General features: G+C 40.9%; 1 protein-coding gene across 3 annotated transcripts in view; it reads right to left on the bottom strand.

Moving 5' to 3' along the window:
* Window positions 1–8,042: 8,042 nt before the first annotated feature.
* The window catches only part of Sqor (sulfide quinone oxidoreductase), a 47,712-nt gene continuing 35,436 nt past the window's right edge, over window positions 8,043–20,318 (bottom strand). For 2 of the 3 annotated variants that reach the window (NM_001437819.1, NM_001047913.3), the window contains 6 exon segments: window positions 9,572–9,840; window positions 10,987–11,165; window positions 11,411–11,478; window positions 13,387–13,570; window positions 17,386–17,595; window positions 18,349–18,543. In NM_001437819.1, the coding sequence (NP_001424748.1) occupies window positions 9,783–9,840; window positions 10,987–11,165; window positions 11,411–11,478; window positions 13,387–13,570; window positions 17,386–17,595; window positions 18,349–18,543 (894 nt within the window). In that variant the 3' untranslated portion in view covers window positions 9,572–9,782. 3 annotated transcript variants of the gene reach the window in all.

Here is a 20,318-nt window from a genome sequence, read left to right as displayed (position 1 = left end):
AAAGTGTACCTGAGTGGAAGTCAAAAAGGTTATTTCATCGCTGCCGCTGCAGAGAGCCTGTGGGCAGCACCCCACGAACGAACTTGAGCCCCGGGACCACAGGTAAGACCAACTTTTCTGCTGCAAGAAAGCTGCCTGGTGAGCTTGGGACACAGGGAAGCAGAATTCCTCTAGGACCGGGCACGTTCTGTGTTTACCGGAAGTCCCACACCCTCTGATCCCGGCCCGCAGCAGCTCTCTGCTCCCAGACCCTGTGAGAGAGAGACCCAACCGCCTGGTCAGGTGGGCACTCCTGAGGCTGCAGAGCGGAAGAGACCACCAACACTGCTCACCCCTGCCCACATCCCTGGCCCAAGAGGAAACTGTATAAGGCCTCTGGGCTCCCGTGGGGGAGGGCCCAGGAGCGGCAGGACCCCTGCCTGAGACACCACCAGAACCTGAAGGAAACAGACCGGATAAACAGTTCTCTGCACCCAAATCCCGTGGGAGGGAGAGCTGAACCTTCAGAGGGGCAGACAAGCCTGGGAAACCAGAAGAGACTGCTCTCTGCACACACATCTCGGACGCCAGAGGAAAAAGCCAAAGACCATCTGGAACCCTGGTGCACTGAAGCTCCCGGAAATGGCGGCACAAGTCTTCCTGGTTGCTGCCGCTGCAGAGAGCCCGTGAGCAGCACCCCACGAGCGAACTTGAGCCTCGGGACCACAGGTAAGACCAACTTTTCTCCTGCAAGAAAGCTGCCTGGTGAACTCAAGACACAGGCCCACAGGAACAGCTGAAGACCTGTAGAGAGGAAAAACTACACGCCGGAAAGCAGAACACTCTATCCCCATAACTGACTGAAAGAGAGGAAAACAGGTCTACAGCACTCCTGACACACAGGCTTATAGGACAGTCTAGCCACTGTCAGAAATAGCAGAACAAAGTAACACTAGAGATAATCTGATGGCGAGAGGCAAGCTCAGGAACCCAAGCAACAGAAACCAAGACTACATGGCACCATCGGAGCCCAATTCTCCCATCAAAACAAACATGGAATATCCAAACACACCAGAAAAGCAAGATCTAGTTTCAAAATCATTTTTGATCATGATGCTGGAGACTTCAAGAAAGACGTGAAGAACTCCCTTAGAGAACAAGTCTGCAGAGAGGAATCGCAAAAATGCCTGAAAGAATCGCAAAAATCCCTGAAAGAATTCCAGGAAAACATAAATAAACAATTAGAAGCCCATAGAGCGGAGACACAAAAATCCCTGAAAGAATTCCAGGAAAACATAAATGAACAAGTAGAAGCCTACAGAGAGGAATCAGAAAAATCCCTGAAAGAATTCCAGGAAAACACAATCAAACAGTTGAAGGAATTAAAAATGGAAATAGAAGCAATCAAGAAAGAACACATGGAAACAACCCTGGATATAGAAATCCAAAAGAAGAGACAAGGAGCTGTAGATACGAGCTTCACCAACAGAATACAAGAGATGGAAGAGAGAATCTCAGGAGCAGAAGATTCCATAGAAATCATCGACTCAACTGTCAAAGATAATGTAAAGCAGAAAAAGGTACTGGTCCAAAACATACAGGAAATCCAGGACTCAATGAGAAGATCAAACCTAAGGATAATAGGTATAGAAGAGAGTGAAGACTCCCAGCTCAAAGGACCAGTAAATATCTTCAACAAAATCATAGAAGAAAGCTTCCCTAACCTAAAGAAAGAGATACCCATAAAAATACAAGAAGCCTACAGAACTCCAAATAGATTGGACCAGAAAAGAAACTCCTCCCGTCACTTAATAGTCAAAACACCAAATGCACAAAATAAGAAAGAATATTAAAAGCAGTAAGGGAAAAAGGTCAAGTAACATATAAAGGCAGACCTATCAGAATCACACCAGACTTTTCGCCAGAGACTATGAAAGCCAGAAGATCCTGGACAGATGTCATACAGACCCTAAGAGAATACAAATGCCAGGCCAGGTTACTGTATCCAGCAAAACTCTCAATTAACATTGATGGAGAAACCAAGATATTCCATGACAAAACCAAATTTACACAATATCTTTCTACAAATCCAGCACTACAAAGGATAATAAATGGTAAAGCCCAACATAAGGAGGCAAACTATACCCTAGAAGAAGCAAGAAACTAATCGTCTTGGCAACAAAACAAAGAGAATGAAAGCACACAAACATAACCTCACATCCAAATATGAATATAATGGGAAGCAATAATCACTATTCCTTAATATCTCTCAATATCAATGGCCTCAACTCCCCAATAAAAAGACATAGATTAACAAACTGGATACGCAACGAGGACCCTGCATTCTGCTGCCTACAGGAAACACACTTCAGAGACATAGACAGACACTACCTCAGAGTGAAAGGCTGGAAAACAACTTTCCAAGCAAATGGTCGGAAGAAGCAAGCTGGAGTAGCCATTCTAATATCAAATAAAATCAATTTCCAACTAAAAGTCATCAAAAAAGATAAGGAAGGACACTTCATATTCATCAAAGGAAAAATCCACCAAGATGAACTCTCAATACTAAATATCTATGCCCCAAATACAAGGGCACCTACATACGTAAAAGAAACCTTACTAAAGCTGAAAACACACATTGCACCTCACACAATAATAGTGGGAGATTTCAACACCCCACTCTCATCAATGGACAGATCATGGAAACAGAAATTAAACAGTGATGTCGACAGACTAAGAGAAGTCATGAGCCAAATGGACTTAACGGATATTTATAGAACATTCTATCCTAAAGCAAAAGGATATACCTTCTTCTCAGCTCCTCATGGTACTTTCTCCAAAATTGACCATATAATTGGTCAAAAAACGGGCCTCAACAGGTACAGAAAGATAGAAATAATCCCATGCGTGCTATCGGACCACCACGGCCTAAAACTGGTCTTCAATAACAATAAGGGAAGAATGCCCACATATACGTGGAAATTGAACAATGCTCTACTCAATGATAACCTGGTCAAGGAAGAAATAAAGAAAGAAATTAAAAACTTTTTAGAATTTAATGAAAATGAAGATACAACATACCCAAACTTATGGGACACAATGAAAGCTGTGCTAAGAGGAAAACTCATAGCGCTGAGTGCCTGCAGAAAGAAACAGGAAAGAGCATATGTCAGCACCTTGACAGCACACCTAAAAGCTCTAGAACAAAAAGAAGCAAATACACCCAGGAGGAGTAGAAGGCAGGAAATAATCAAACTCAGAGCTGAAATCAACCAAGTAGAAACCAAAAGGACCATAGAAAGAATCAACAGAACCAAAAGTTGGTTCTTTGAGAAAATCAACAAGATAGATAAACCCTTAGCCAGACTAACGAGAGGACATAGAGAGTGCGTCCAAATTAACAAAATCAGAAATGAAAAGGGAGACATAACAACAGATTCAGAGGAAATTCAAAAAATCATCAGATCCTACTATAAAAGCCTATATTCAACAAAACTTGAAAATCTTCAGGAAATGGACAATTTCCTAGACAGATACCAGGTATCGAAGTTAAATCAGGAACAGATAAACCAGTTAAACAACCCCATAACTCCTAAGGAAATAGAAGCAGTCATTAAAGGTCTCCCAACCAAAAAGAGCCCAGGTCCAGACGGGTTTAGTGAAGAATTCTATCAAACCTTCGTAGAAGACCTCATACCAATATTATCCAAACTATTCCACAAAATTGAAACAGATGGAGCACTACCGAATTCCTTCTATGAAGCCACAATTACTCTTATACCTAAACCACACAAAGACACAACAAAGAAAGAGAACTTCAGACCAATTTCCCTTATGAATATCGACGCAAAAATACTCAATAAAATTCTGGCAAACCGAATCCAAGAGCACATCAAAACAGTCATCCACCATGATCAAGTGGGCTTCATCCCAGGCATGCAGGGATGGTTTAATATAAGGAAAACCATCAACGTGATCCATTATATAAACAAACTGAAAGAACAGAACCACATGATCATTTCATTAGATGCTGAGAAAGCATTTGACAAAATTCAACACCCCTTCATGATAAAATTCCTGGAAAGAATAGGAATTCAAGGCCCATACCTAAACATAGTAAAAGCCATATACAGCAAACCAGTTGCTAACATTAAACTAAATGGAGAGAAACTTGAAGCAATCCCACTAAAGTCAGGGACTAGACAAGGCTGCCCACTCTCTCCCTACTTATTCAATATAGTTCTTGAAGTTCTAGCCAGAGCAATCAGACAACAAAAGGAGATCAAGGGCATACAGATCGGAAAAGAAGAAGTCAAAATATCACTATTTGCAGATGACATGATAGTATATTTAAGTGATCCCAAAAGTTCCACCAGAGAACTACTAAAGCTGATAAACAACTTCAGCAAAGTGGCTGGGTATAAAATTAACTCAAATAAATCAGTTGCCTTCCTCTATACAAAAGAGAAACAAGCCGAGAAAGAAATTAGAGAAACAACACCCTTCATAATAGACCCAAATAATATAAAGTACCTCGGTGTGACTTTAACCAAGCAAGTAAAAGATCTGTACAATAAGAACTTCAAGACACTGAGGAAAGAAATTGAAGAAGACCTCAGAAGATGGAAAGATCTCCCATGCTCATGGATTGGCAGGATTAATATAGTAAAAATGGCCATTTTACCAAAAGCAATCTACAGATTCAATGCAATCCCCATCAAAATACCAATCCAATTCTTCAAAGACTTAGACAGAACAATTTGCAAATTCATCTGGAATAACAAAAAACCCAGGAGAGCTAAAGCTATCCTCAACAATAAAAGGACTTCAGGGGGAATCACTATCCCTGAACTCAAGCAGTATTACAGAGCAATAGTGATAAAAACTGCATGGTATTGGTACAGAGACAGACAGATAGACCAATGGAATAGAATTGAAGATCCAGAAATGAACCCACACACCTATGGTCACTTGATTTTTGACAAAGGAGCCAAAACCATCCAATGGAAAAAAGATAGCATTTTCAGCAAATGGTGCTGGTTCAACTGGAGGGCAACATGTAGAAGAATGCAGATCGATCCATCCTTATCACCCTGTACAAAGCTTAAGTCCAAGTGGATCAAGGACCTCCACATCAAACCAGACACACTCAAACTAATAGAAGAAAAACTAGGGAAGCATCTGGAACACATGGGCACTGGAAAAAGTTTCCTGAACAAAACACCAATGGCTTATGCTCTAAGATCAAGAATTGACAAATGGGATCTCATAAAACTGCAAAGCTTCTGTAAGGCAAAGGACACTGTGGTTAGGACAAAACGGCAACCAACAGATTGGGAAAAGATCTTTACCAATCCTACAACAGATAGAGGCCTTATATCCAAAATATACAAAGAACTTAAGAAGTTAGACCGCAGGGAAACAAATAACCCTATTAAAAAATGGGTTTCAGAGCTAAACAAAGAATTCACAGCTGAGGAATGCCGAATGGCTGAGAAACACCTAAAGAAATGTTCAACATCTTTAGTCATAAGGGAAATGCAAATCAAAACAACCCTGAGATTTCACCTCACACTAGTGAGAATGGCTAAGATCAAAAACTCAGGTGACAGCAGATGCTGGCGAGGATGTGGAGAAAGAGGAACACTCCTCCATTGTTGGTGGGATTGCAGACTGGTACAACCATTCTGGAAATCAGTCTGGAGGTTCCTCAGAAAATTGGACATTGAACTACCTGAGGATCCAGCTATACCTCTCTTGGGCATATACCCAAAAGATGCCTCAACATATAAAAGAGACACGTGCTCCACTATGTTCATCGCAGCCTTATTTATAATAGCCAGAAAATGGAAAGAACCCAGATGCCCTTCAACAGAGTAATGGATACAGAAAATGTGGTACATCTACACAATGGAATATTACTCAGCTATCAAAAACAACGAGTTTATGAAATTCGTAGGCAAATGGTTGGAACTGGAAAATATCATCCTGAGTGAGGTAACCCAATCACAGAAAGACATACATGGTATGCACTCATTGATAAGTGGCTATTAGCCCAAATGCTTGAATTACCCTAGATGCCTAGAACAAACGAAACTCAAGACGGATGATCAAAATGTGAATGCTTCACTCCTTCTTTAAATGAGGAAAAAGAATACCCTTGGCAGGGAAGGGAGAGGCAAAGATTAAAACAGAGACTGAAGGAACACCCATTCGGAGCCTGCCCCACATGTGGCCCATACATATACAGCCACCCAATTAGACAAGATGGATGAAGCAAAGAAGTGCAGACCGACAGGAGCCGGATGTAGATCGCTCCTGAGAGACACAGCCAGAATACAGCAAATACAGAGGCGAATGCCAGCAGCAAACCACTGAACTGCGAATAGGTCCCCCGTTGAAGGAATCAGAGAAAGAACTGGAAGAGCTTGAAGGGGCTCGTGACCCCAAAAGTACAACAATGTCAAGCAACCAGAGCTTCCAGGGACTAAGCCACTACCTAAATACTATCCATGGACTGACCCTGGACTCTGACCCCATAGGTAGCAATGAATATCCTAGTAAGAGCACCAGTGGAAGGGGAAGCCCTGGGTCCTGCTAAGACTGAACCCTCAGTGAACTAGACTATGGGGGGAGGGCGGCAATGGGGGGAGGGTTGGGAGGGGGACACCCATAAGGAAGGGGAGGGGGGAGGGGGATGTTTGCCCGGAAACCGGGAAAGGGAATAACACTTGAAATGTATATAAGTAATACTCAAGTTAATAAAAAAAAAAAGAAATACTCAAGTTAATAAAATAAAATAAAAAAAAGGTTATTTCATGGCCTTGCATGGATTAACCAAATGACACATCACATCCACAGAATAGTGCTATTGAGGAAGCTCACACATAAACACAGACCTCATGGATTTACCTGAGCCTGAGCCAGTCCAAATGTCAAAGCCAGCAACAGAAATTTTACCATGATGGCACCAGACTTTGCTCTTCTACAGAAGCTCAAAGTAGATAAGTAGTTGTGAGGATGTGGACTGACAAAGGTTTTTATACAGTGAGTGAGAGGGAGGGACATGGAATCAACCAATGATTTCCCATCACAACAACCTAGTTCTGTCCAGCATTTCCTGCTGGGCCCAGATGGATGATGTGTGATTTCATGTCCTTAAACTAATAAGATTATCCTTCAGGTCAGAATATGTTGTGGTGATTAATTGAGCCTTCCTGTTAGAATGAAAGAACTATCTTTAGGATAGCATTTATAAGTAATGGTTTTGGCTCCAGAACAATAGTGGTGGGTAAATATCACAATGCTTATCAATATATCTTATATGATTCATTTAAATAATGTGACATGCATTTTAAGACACATTCTGAATCTTAGCCTAATACTATTCAGTTAAAGGAAATTAAAAAGGTGGCCTGGGCAATGTGATCGAGAATAACCACTTACTTGCAAGACAAGATGTTAAAGAGTAAGGAGAGTTTTCTAGAAGGATAGAGTCATAAGTCTTCTCCTACTTTTAAGCCTTTCCATATATTGACTTCTCCATTCTTCCACTAAACTATCCACTATAACATGTACCGAGCTACAGGAGAGATCATTGAAATAATAACTGGATAAATACAGAAGAAAATTAGGTCAGATGTTCACTGTTTATAAATACAAATATTATTGATATGGAGAAACCAAAGCAAGTATAAAAGTCTGTAAAAAGTAAGAACATTCTGAAAGACTATGCATATGTGTAAATGGACTATATTAAAGCTAAAATTTATGCTATATATTTCTTAAGGAATTGTCCCTCTTCTCAGTAATATTTTGACTTCTTTACGAATCAAATCTAAGATCTCTATTGTCATTAGAAACAGGAAACATCTGCCATATATAGGAACAACAAAAAATACTATCAAAATTGTAGAGTATTGTTTATCTTCTGGGACTATACTCTCTAACACATGGAATAAGATATACTTAGCACTGTGCTATTTTGTTTGAATGTTTTGTTGGTACATAGCTACATCATTGTAAAACATGAAAGGTGTGTTCTTTGTGACACTTTCTTTAAATTACATTCCATTTTATCTCCATTTATTTTGTTCTTGAATTAATATAACATAATTTTCAACATCCCTTTCCTCCCTCATAATGCTCCCATATGTACCCACATGATCCAGTTAAATTCTGTGACTGCTTTCTTCACATATTCTTGATACAATCACACACACACACACACACACACACACACACACACACACACACACACAAGTATGTAGTGCTCCAATAAATAGTTTAGCTTGTACATATGTTTGCAGGGCTGACCATGTGATGTAGAATAACCATTTGTTCCCCTCTTCCTACTCTCAACTTCCTTCATTAACTGTAGTTCTTAATATAGATTTGTTGCTTCATGGTCTTCTAATCTACAAGTTATCAGTTTTATAGTTCTCCCAATTGAACTCATATTTTGTCAGAGTATTATTTTTGGCTGTGGCTTCTTTCTTCTACTCTTCCTTCTAACTCTCTCTTCCTTGATCCATTACAATCCTTCCATTCCTTCTTCTGCAATGAAGCCAGCATCTTATGCATTGAATCTGTAGAATAAATATGACTGGGCTCAAAAAAAAAAAACCCACAAGAACAGAGTCCTTATTCTGGCTCCTCACCGTATCTCCCAGGCTGAAAATAGCAGTTAGTAGGTGTCTGGCAAATAGTTGTTGAATGAATTTATGTCTGAATAGGGTTTCTAGAGTTATAAGGAGAATTCCAGGAACCCAGAGAGACTTAGTAACACATTAAAGGGTTTGAATTCTAAAATGTTATAAAATCAAAGTCATTTATGAATATGAAATATACATGCCTTTAAACTTCTAGACTGAAACCAAACTTCTGTAATCAACTGACTGGGATTACTGCTACTGAACTTCAAACAAACTGGAGCCGTTTCCAGTCCAAACTCACTCTTTATTGGCCAAACTGGGGATGACTTAAGGCAATACTTACCTTAGCTACTGAAATTCTTCAGCTCCAACATCACTGTGTTTGTGTAAGTTTTCTGGGAAACTCGAGTGGCATGATAGAATTAGGTTAACAAGAAATTTAGTGGAAGAAATACCCTGCAGGATAGAGGAGACTAAAGGTGAAAGGGGGAGGGCTGGACTTCACACTGTGACACCAGTGGTATCCCTGATGGAATACAGAGCAAAGGAAAACCTTAGGTTCAGCCAAGTTTGTAGGGCTCAGCAGAAGACCTGGAACTGGAAGAGATTAGGAAGCCACAGTGCCTGTCACTGTCAGGAAAAGCACAGGCTCAGCTCAGTGTCAAGGCATCTGGGCTCTAGAAGCTCCATGCTGTCTCCTGCAGCAGGAGTTCTAAGCAGCCATGTATAGGGCTGTGACACAGCCTTGATGCAATGTCATTGGACTGTTCCATTCAGTGATTCAGTCTCTAGAAAGCAGTGCCAGCTTTAAGTTGAACATACCAGGTGAACAACAAAAAAGCCATTGCCTAACAACAGCTTCTTCTCCCAAGTGCTACAACTTCCCATCCCCGCTAGTCAAGATATTTTCACAAATAAGTTAATCAATGACAAACATATATTTATAAAATAGAATTTTATTTTGGATGTTTCCAAAGACTCATTCTGGGTTGTTCACATGATAGCTATTCAGAGGTCTAGAAAGGTCATCATGTCCAGTAAGAAACTCCTTAAAGGGTAAGATTCTGAGTCCTTTGGATCTGTCATGTCAATCAGTAACTGTGATTTTGGTCCAGACATCATCCAAAAAGAGCAAGTGCTGAGCCATCTTTAACTCAGGCCCAGATGAAACAGCTTTCGCAAGAAGGCTGGACCTCCCCAGTAGCCTCTGTAAGAAATAACACAGAGAGGCCATGGAGTCAGAGGAAATGAGGTGACGTGCTATAAGACGTCCCTAGGGATGCCTATCAGCACATAAGGCAAGGCTTGTCTACTGACGTGGAAAGGATCTTTTGACTGGAACAGCCTGCAATGAGTCTTAGCTTTGACAATGAACTTGCTGGGTGAGCCCAGCACACTGACCGAACTCAGCACACACCCACAAAGCTACTGTTACGTGCATAGTGCTGCCTGCTACCTTCACCTCAGGGCTACAGTGGAGAGCAGACTCTCTCAACCTTACTGACAGTTAGGATCCAGCAGTTCCTTATCATAAGGATGCCCTGTGCATTGCTATATCCCACAGCTCTGCTCACTAGATGTCAACAGCAACCTTCCAGTGATGACAGCCAAAAATGTCTCCAAATATCGCCAAATGTCTCCCAAATCATCCTGGACTGAGGATCACTGGTGTGGATAGCCTAACTTATCAATCTCATATGTGTCTGGAAAAGTCAAATAGTACTTTTTTTAAAAGCATAGAGTTATTAATTTGTGGTACTCTGTTTATTGAATACCTACCATTGTTTGACTCTGTATTATCTCCTTAATGTTATTTTCAATTTTTGGATAATAAACTAAACGTAGTCTAAGCAAGTAGCTCAGCTAGTCATTGGTAAAAACAGTATTCAAAATTAGGTCAGAACTAGAGTCTATCTCTGTTCTCTTAATTACTTTTAATGTTTCTCAAACATAGTAAAACCAAAAGAAAGCAGCAGATGAGAAAGCTCTTGGTATATAAAAAGAAATTATAGTATTATTGTTAGCATTATTATTTATCCAACTCATCTGGGAACAAAAAAGAAATAGAGAATAGAAAACAGAAGACTCGGTTCCTCCCAAGAATAGAAAGAACAATGGGCACCCCACTACAAGATTTTGCAAACCTTCCCCTTACCTAGGGCAGCCCTCTTTCCCAAGAATGGCTGAGACTCAGGAGTTCTTTAAAGGCTACCATTAACTCTTGAGAAATGGCACAGTAGAGTAGGTCTCATTAGCAAGTCCTGCTTTGAGTGGAAGCCATAAGGACCCTCTGAAACAGCCCACCCACAAACAAATTGGTGCCCTCTGCACAGGCATCAGATGAGATACCCACCTTAGCATCATATTCCAATACAGGAACGGCATCATGTCAGCCTTCATGAGGTACATGGAAATTCGTTCTTTACTCTGATCAAAGGGGAAGGTTTCCAGAGGCTGAGCTGTGTAGTCAAACTCAGCAAGAATCACACGGTTGTAACCAGTCACCAGTGGGCACGAGGTATAGCCATCATACTGAAATTGTAAGAATGAGCAAGAACGTACTTTCTGTCATGGAACTTCGTAATTTATTATTTGCTGAGTGACTGAAATTGGGGCATTGTGTGTCTTAGTTTCTAGCTTTCTGGACTGTGAAAATTAAAAATTATGTAATGACACTATAGACAAATTAAATTCTTCATCTGGTATAAACTAATAAAAAAAGTGCCAGGACTATGAAGGGTAGGTAATGGGGCAGTAACTCCTATAGGTATACAAACCTTTTTTGTGGGTGTTTGATTCTTCATAATCAGAGAAATTGTTCTATCAAGGATTCCAGATTGGGCAGCTAAAAGAGAACAGAAAGTTTGAGCATCAGATTTTCTACGAAAACTAATTTGCATATAACATTAATATAAACAAGATAATGGTGAGTCCCATCCACCCCTCTAGACTGTGAGTAGATCATGACTCCTCCTTTCACTTGATGTTCTGACTCTCAGAAGGGGACCTCAGTTCACCAAATACCACACAGCTGCCACTTACAATTTGAAATTAAGGACCCAGCTCTCTCCCACAGGATGATAAGGGTAGCCTTACCCAAATCCCATTCCTCCCACTCCAGGTTTGGTCTGAGTGCCATGTTGCATTGCATCTTGTATCCCCACTCAGAGACTGCCTAGACAGCCAATCACACCTACTAAGGCAAATTACTGGGCTTTCCTCTCTACAGTATTGTCTGGTTGAGGCCAGACTAGATAGATAGATAGATAGATAGATAGATAGATAGATAGATAGATAGATAGATAGATAGATAGTCTTTATCGATGTATCTATGCATGAATATATGGCAAGAATAGAGGAAAAGACATTCTACAAAAAAATCCTTTGCAATTTAAGGATGTGGGTCTACTCATTCTCATTAGCATAACAATGGAATACTTTGGGGATTGAGTGGAACTACCATTAAACTGAACAAATATTTCCCATTCAGAAGCCATTCTTAACTATTTTCTTCAAAAATAATAAACTATAGGTTACTGGCACTCAAATAAAAAAGATAATTTTGTTGGCTGTAAAAGCGAATGGGACAATTGAATGAAACTATCAGGTGGCTGTCCTCACTGGTGACAAAGTATTATCTGCAAAGATCCTGCCCTGCTTTGGGGAATTAGATATCACTGGGAGCACAGAGAGTTTGGAAACTGCACTGAGAATACATGAGGAAGCCCCTGGCACAGGGGGTCAATGTCAGAGGAGAAAAGCTGGCTCTAGGTGCCACTGCAGAGAGACCAGGCCTCTCTGTAGCCATACCCAACAGCAAGGTGGAAAGAGTGTGTGGGTGTGGCCGGACCCTAGCTGTGTTCACTCCTACTATTACAATCTCCTGTTTTGCCTCAACTACTTCCAAATAACTCATTAAAAACATCTAAAAAATATAAAGAGTAATAAATCAAATATGAATTTTTTTCAAATTTTTCATTGGTTGAGATTTTTGAAATGAAAGAGATGGGAGATAAATGTCATCGATAATGGAAAAGACACGTGATAGGTCTCATAGAAAGGTATCCAATTCACATAAACCGTTTTCTGGCCATCAGCAGAGAGGTCTGTGTTTTATGGCATCCACAGAAGACAGCTCCTGTCTGTAGATGACAGAATCTAAAAGGCAATTCTCCCCATCACTGCTAGTGCAGAACATCTAGGTAAAGAATTTAGTTTTCCAGGCCGAGGCCTTAATCGTGTACCAATCAGGGCATGCTCCACTGTGCTTGTCTATACAGAACAATTTTCTGGTCTGCAAGCTTTCATTGACTTGCATGTGTTTCCTAGAGAAACAAATGCCTCCCTAGCTCTACAGTGCTTTAGGCAGAAGAAAAATAGCCAAGCTGCCTGGTATCAAGGACCAAGAGTACCAGAGTGGTAAGCATGGCAATCACAAAACTACTTACTCCTTAGAGAGCTGGGAGAGGCCACCTCTTTATTGCCCTGAAAACAATCTCTGTGACAGGTAAGGACACACTCTTTTGGTATTTTGGCAAAGCCCTTAAAAGCTACTTTCTTCTCCATACAATGCCAGGTTCATTGAGGGCTTGATTCTGCCTTGGGGGAAGCCAAAGCCAATTTTAGATCACAAAAGTTTTTACCCATTATAAACAGATTATTAAATCTAATCATTGAGTTCTGAAAGCCTGTGGTAAACTTGTGTTTTTCTGGTTTTTCCAGTACTCTGAGGAGAGCAAGAGTGGTACCTCACCTACTGCAGCAGCCGTCTTTGAAGTTGGGAGGTTGGTGCAGTCCCCGATGCCAAACACATTCGGGTATTTCTTATGCTGCAGAGTCTCCTTATCCACGTCCACCCAGCCAGCAGAATCGGCCACAGGACTCCTCTTGAGGACATCTGGCGAGCTCATGGGTGGCGTGACGTGAAGCATTTCATACTACACAAAACAAGGGCATCCACATGTGTATCTTTTCAGTGTCTATGGCCCTCAAGCCTCTCTCTGTTTGCTCATTCTGTACATCATAATGGCCACGGGGACCATTACGTATTAGCGAATGCATCCATCCATATGCTCTCCAAGACTTTAAGGACTACAGTGGAGGATAATGAGAAACTAAACAGCTGCCCTCTCTGGTTGCTATGATCTTATACTGAGCCCAAAAACCTTCAATAGGGAAGGTGGGGAACCCAGTATTTTGAAGTAGAATTCACTAATGTTCTGAAATACTCCATCGATGTTCCCATTCTTGCTAAAAATGAAGAAGCGGCATATATTGTTTATAACTTTCTCTGACCCTCAACTGTCAACTTAGTGCTCTCTGGGTTGGTTGCTTCAGTTGTGTTCTGAAAGGAGACGCTTAGTCTCTGAAACTTGTAAAGGTCATGTTAAATGCTGATGTGAACTCCTCAAAAGGGCTCAACTCTAAAAATGCACTAAAAACAGTTCCAAGTCACTGGTATGAGAGGATGAACTGAGGGATAAAATTCCCTAATATCCTGGAGAAGTAAAGAGGAATCTTGTCTAGCATTCAATGTACTGTGTAGTGTTGAATGCAGAGATGGGTTTCCTTTTCCCAAACACATGAATAAAGGCTACCCCAGATGATCCCGTGCTGAGGCCTCATCCATTTGTTCAAGGTTTTATCTGTGTGATTTTCTTCTACATTTTATAGGTCATGCCTTTTATTCGTTTTATTTTACAATCCCATGTAGCAACTTCAATGTCTTGTCAGGTCTACTTCAGGGCCCATTTACTCAATTATTCATGTTTCATTAGGGTCAATCTGTTAAGGCCATCTCAACCTTGTGTGAAGGATGTCAACAGCCTCTAGTGTCCCGTAGGACTCAACAACCACCGAGGAGCCAGAAATCAAATGCTGAATCGCATTGATTCAGACTCTCAGTCATAGACGTATTTGACCTCAGGAAGGGGTTGCAAATGCTCAGTGCTCTTGAACATTATATCCTTTGAGTGGTCTTTTGAGGGCATGAGTCCCTGACAGCAGGTCTGCTTTTTCATGAGCATGGAGAAGCCTGGACCAGTTTACATACTCCCTGTAGTAAAGTATCCAAGACCACTAGGCTTTGGGGTCTATATAATCCTTACATGGCCATTCCCACTCTCAACTGGACATGAGAGTTATTAGGGTAATTTTCGAAATTCAGTCTTTCTCAGTCCACACTCCAGGCCAATTAATCAAAATGTGTGTTATGTATACCCAGGAATCAGCACATTTTAAAAGCTCCCTAGGTGATTCTAGCACTGGTAGCAGTTACTTGAAAGTCTTCAGTGGACTTTTTGGAATCCATAGTTTAAGAGCTCAACTGAAATATCTGAGCTGAAATCTTATCACTCAAAGGTGACACAAAATGCCTTCCTCCTTTACAAACTTGGTAAAAAAAAATATCCTCTCATTCATCCAGTTCTCTATCCTCATGCAGCCTCGACTCCCCAGAGCTCAGCCGGAAACCACATTTTTTAAACATCACAAAATTAAGTTCCTTTTCTCAGAGAACTTTATTTTGGACAGTCAGCCACTCACAGCCCATTCACTTCTACTTTGCATAAAATTCACAACTTTGGTTCACTTGTCTTCCAAGAAAAAAAAATTCAGGAACAGCAGGTTTAGAAATCTAGAAAAAGAAGGACCTTCCAAACCTCACAACTGTGACAGGCTAAAAAGCTGGAAAACAAAAACCAACATTAACAACAAGTTGTGTAAAATGTTAACTGGTGTCTATACAAGAATTTCAATGGGTCCTTTGGGCACAGCCGTATGAGAGCTGCTCACAGTAAGGACTCTGATCCGGGGGGAGACAGAATCAGATAAGCAAACATCATGGCAGTGCTAGGGAAAGAAGAAAAAATTGTGTCACAAGGACACCAAATCGAGTTTGAAGCTTCTGACCAAACCTGGGACAATTTGACAACAAAAATAATAAGAGCATTAATGAATGACAAGATATTAGTAGCAGCCACGAGTTTATACCAGTAATTAATTGATAAAAACAAAGAAAAGGAACTTGCTGATAAAATGTCAAGTGATTCCTGCTAAGTGTGGATGAAACTCTGGAGTCACCAAAAAAAAGTCATTTTGTAATCACACTGAAAGCAAAGAGGATGAGTATCTTAGTGGGAACTAAGTCTGGGTGATACTTTAAAGAATAGAGTGTATGCTTGATCTGAAAATGCCTCTCTAAAGAAGAAAGGTTGGTAATTCAGTGGAGAAACTAAGCCTTATCTGGACTAGAGACCAGAACAGACCTCCTGCATGCTTGCAACGAACTCCTCAGACTACAGGTTCCTTATGCAATGCTCATAAAGCAAAGTCATCACCTGAGAAAGTGCAGAGAGGAAGGCTATGTTGTTCCAAAATGTCAGAGTCATGGAAGATAAAGGACAGCTGTGGAAATGCACCTGACTGAAGGAGGCGGAAAAGACATCAGACTAACTGCACTAGACATGAAAGAATGTTGCAGAGCTGTTGAATCAGTCAACAAAATTTCATACGTGTAGTAGATCAAAATATTATACATGTACCAAATTTATGAGGCACATAGTAACTAGCAATTTGACTATTGTGCTTACATAAGAAAGTATCCTTAGGATGTTTATCTAGAAAAGTTATCCAGAGATAAGGAGAACAATGCTTGATGAGTATCTCCTGTATCTAGGGAAATTAACAGAAACTGAGATTGAGGGGAATTCAAATAATAAAGCTAAAGCAACTGGTGTAAGATTCTGTACATGAATCTAGCTAAAGGCATGTGCGATCTTATTTCTGCTATTTTCATTTTTATAACTTCTCTAAGTTTGAGGATATTTTCAAATAAAAAAGTATGCCCCTGAGCCTTCAGTAACATTTTAATGATATTTAATACATTCTGTTTAAGAACAACAACAAAAAAAAGGGGTGCAGTGAGTTTTAAAAAGAGCTTGAGCTGGAAAGGTTCTTACTTAAATATTTTATATTTAGAAGACTTATCTTCTGTTCATTCAAAATTCCTTTTTATGGAACCCATAGCTGTTAAATACAGAGAACAACGTGAACAGATCATGCTTTCCCGGTGCTGAATGCGCCTACCAAAATATTCTCCAATACCATTGCATCTTGTGCTTACTCTTCATAATTGTTCCATGAACATAGTATTCTCACTCTGAGGAAAGACGTGGATGCCCAAGACCCAGAGCCCACAACACAGGCTGAAATCTTTCCAAGGAAGGTGGTGGTTCTGCCAAGTCCCTTGAGAAGGAATTTAAGGGTTGGGTGTTTGCACAGGTGAAAAATGTGTAAAGACTGCTTCTTCCACAGACGAAAAACAAACACTCCTGTCTGTTGTGAGCAATCTACAGCTTCCTTCCAGTTCACAAGCTAGGGCATGTCTCACACACCAATGGTTTAGACAGTCACAGGGCCTTTGAAGAAGCTCTCCCTAAGCTCTCCAGACAATGAGTATCAGGCAAAGAGGAGAGAATAAGACTATTTGTGTGTGTGTTTATATATGTGTGTGTGTGTATGTGTGTGTGTGTGTGTGTAGATATATTAATATATTGATGATATATTGATACATAAATATTGATATATCAATATATCATGTGGCACTGCAGATCAGCCCTCCTCGTTCCCTACTGACACAGTCTTTCCCATCTTGCCCTCTCCAGTTCCCTTTCCTACTTTATCAACAGCAGCCTTCCCCAGCAAATGGTGGTTCAGGGAGAGGTGCCCCATGTCTCCTGCATCTACTACTCACATGAATCACATGTGTCTCCCCAGGCTTGTCCAGGTTCTCAAAAACAGCCTCCTGTTTGTCAGCTCGGACCTCAATAAGATTGTGCTTATAGTTGACAGAAACGTTCCTCTCCCGAATGATCTCCTGCAAAGCATCTGCGTACTTCTTAACTCCAAAAATTGTTCCAAGGGCTGTGTTGAAGATGATATTAGCCTTGGATCGCTTTCCAGTCTACGAAAAAGGAGAGAGGAAAAAGCCTGACAATTACTCTAGCCGCCATTTTGTTTCTCATGTCTTTTTTTCATCCAGACCAGAACTAAAACACCTTGCAGGACCCACTGCAGTTTTCAGAGCTCAGGGGAGTGAATGCTTAGTGCCAAGAACATAGCCCACAATCCTCAGGCCATCCTCCCTCCCTTTCTCCCTTCCTGTCCTTTTATAGAAGCACAAGCACTTAGGGTCCTGTAATGGCTCCAGTCAAACCATTCTTCAGTGAACAGAATATTATGTCTCAGTAAAGCATAGGGAGGGCAGAAACAGCCCCCACTACCTGATATGCATATGTATGTGTGTGATATATATATATGTAATTTATATATATGTATATATGTGTAATTTATAATTAATTGCCTAACTACAAATATTAAAGATTTTAACAATCACTAACATAGTTTGCCAATGGGCTTGTACACAGTTTTAAAGTATTTCACAGGACTATTTAATAGAATGGAATACTTCATATATACAGTATGATTGTCACCATATATTTTAAGTCTATAGAAAAACCTCTTCTAATTTGTGAGAATGGCTTTGTGAAAGAATGTGCATGGTGAGTGGTCTCCACATCCAACTATGTAACTGTTTCAATGGAACAAAACTTTGAGAAATAGAAAGGTCACGCGGCAGAGATAAAAGTGGACTTGTGGCAGGTGCTCGATTAGTGGCACCTGCCCTCGTTCACTCTGTCCTGAAGAGGAGCCACACCTTTCTGAAGTAGGCTTCCGATAGGTACATGATCTTCTGGGGGGCACCAGCACACTTCACTGGAGTGTTTGGGAAGGTGAAAAGGGCATTGCCTTCCTTGAAGTCCTGCAGGGCCTTCCATGTCTTCTCCACTGTCTTAACTGAGTAATTGGACCCTATTTTTGGATAAGCAAAGCCTTCAGGTAGTCCTTTAATCTGCAATCAAACACAAGGAAATTTGATTTTTAAAAAGATAGATTAAAAAGTATGAGACAGATAGATAAAAAATTTTACTCAGCCATGAAGAATTAAATCATGACATTTGTGGAAAATTAATATAATATAGATCATTGTATTAAGTGAAACACGCCAAAGTCAGATAATCAAATAACGTATTTTTCTCATATGCATATTATCGATTTAAACTTGTGTGTGTGTGTGTGTGTGTGTGTGTGTGTGTGTGTGTGTGTGTGTGTGTGTAAGTAGAAAACAAGCCATAAGAGGAAAGGAAGAGGTTGTAAGAGAGAGAAAGGAAGGAAAGGAAAGTAATGGAGTCTACTGGACATGAAAACCTAAGGAAGTAATATTTAAAGGAAGGGCCTACTAATGTAGGTCAGAATATCAAAAACACATGAAGATCTCCTTGTGAAAACCATTTTGATGCATGCTAACTCACAAAATTAAAAAGAAATAAGCACACTTTTGATATACATATAAATTTACCATTTATTAGAGATTAAAGCAAATTTACATATTTAAAAAAACAAAACTATATCAATGTTTTTTGGAGTCCTTGGTCTTTTCCATTTCTACAGCCCTTCAGACATGACAGTAACACCAGCTCCCCATTACTCACACACCAAACAGGCAGGTGAATGAGAGGCTCAGACCACAGCAGAGGCCCCTGAAGTCATCTGTCAAGCTGGAGAATGGAAGAACCCGCCCCCAACCCCAACCTCCCTGGACAGGAGGCTGCAGTTGGGATACAACTCTTCCCACCTCCACAGTGAGGACAGGATGCCAGCCAGAACTGCCTTCGGGAGAACCAGTTGCCTTTCTGAGGAGAGGCAGGGAGGACCAAGAGCTGTTCATCCATGATGCCAAGAACAAAAGGCAGAAATTACCCTCTTGGGTTGTGCAGATCAAACCCTTGGTGAGATAATAAAGTCGTCAACGAAGGCATGGACTTTGGAATATTTAAGGTATTTAAGGTTCTGTCCCACCTACTCAACAGTGTTGTAACTGAGTAAGTTACCTGGTACTTAAAAGCCACTGCTAAGAGAAAGGGTGTTGTAACCTGGCAGCCAAATTCCTCCCCAGAAGCTCTGTGTGGTGGTGAGGTGTGTTTTATGCTCCCTCATCCATCAGTGTGGCTTTCAGGAAACTATGGGGCAGAGAGAATGGGAGCAGAAAGGAGACGTGTGAGCATGGGGAAGAGAAGAAATGGAACTGTCTTTGGATAGCCCAGAGAGAGGCTGTGTGCTGTCTGTCGCTCGAGACGGGGCAGTGAGCAGGACACCACGCTGAAGAGCCTCAGTGGAGCTGGCATGAAAAAGAGCAGGGCCAGCTGGTCTGGGTCAGGCATGAGAGCCCCATACATCCAACAGACAGAGTGGAGATCCAGACTGACCAAAACCATCACATTCCTGCCTAGGGCTCCACAGGGATCCCGTATCTGCAGATGGTTGCCTTCTCTTCTGTTTTTCCCTCACTCGGGGAGTTTTCTAGAATTTTTCAACCGAAGGGTACCAGCAGGGTGCGGGCCACAGTTAAGTTAGACTCTCTCAGCCTCCGCTTCTACATCTCTGAGACAGAGGAAAAATACCTCACCGGACGCTCTAAAGGATCAATCCTCTCAGTCTTTCTTTTTCTCATCCATGTATTTACACATACTTTCATACCCTTTATTTTTCAGACTTAAATACAGCCAGAGAAATCCAAGAAGCATAGAGGTTCCCTTCAATGATTTCATAAACATGGTTTATAAAAGC

The sequence above is a fragment of the Rattus norvegicus genome, chromosome 3 (genome assembly GCF_021556685.1).
Source record: "Rattus norvegicus strain SHRSP/BbbUtx chromosome 3, alternate assembly SHRSP_T2T, whole genome shotgun sequence".
Classification (NCBI taxonomy): domain Eukaryota; kingdom Metazoa; phylum Chordata; class Mammalia; order Rodentia; family Muridae; genus Rattus; species Rattus norvegicus.
The sequence above is the reverse complement of the archived record's forward strand: the minus strand, read 5'-3'. Positions and strand labels throughout refer to the sequence as shown.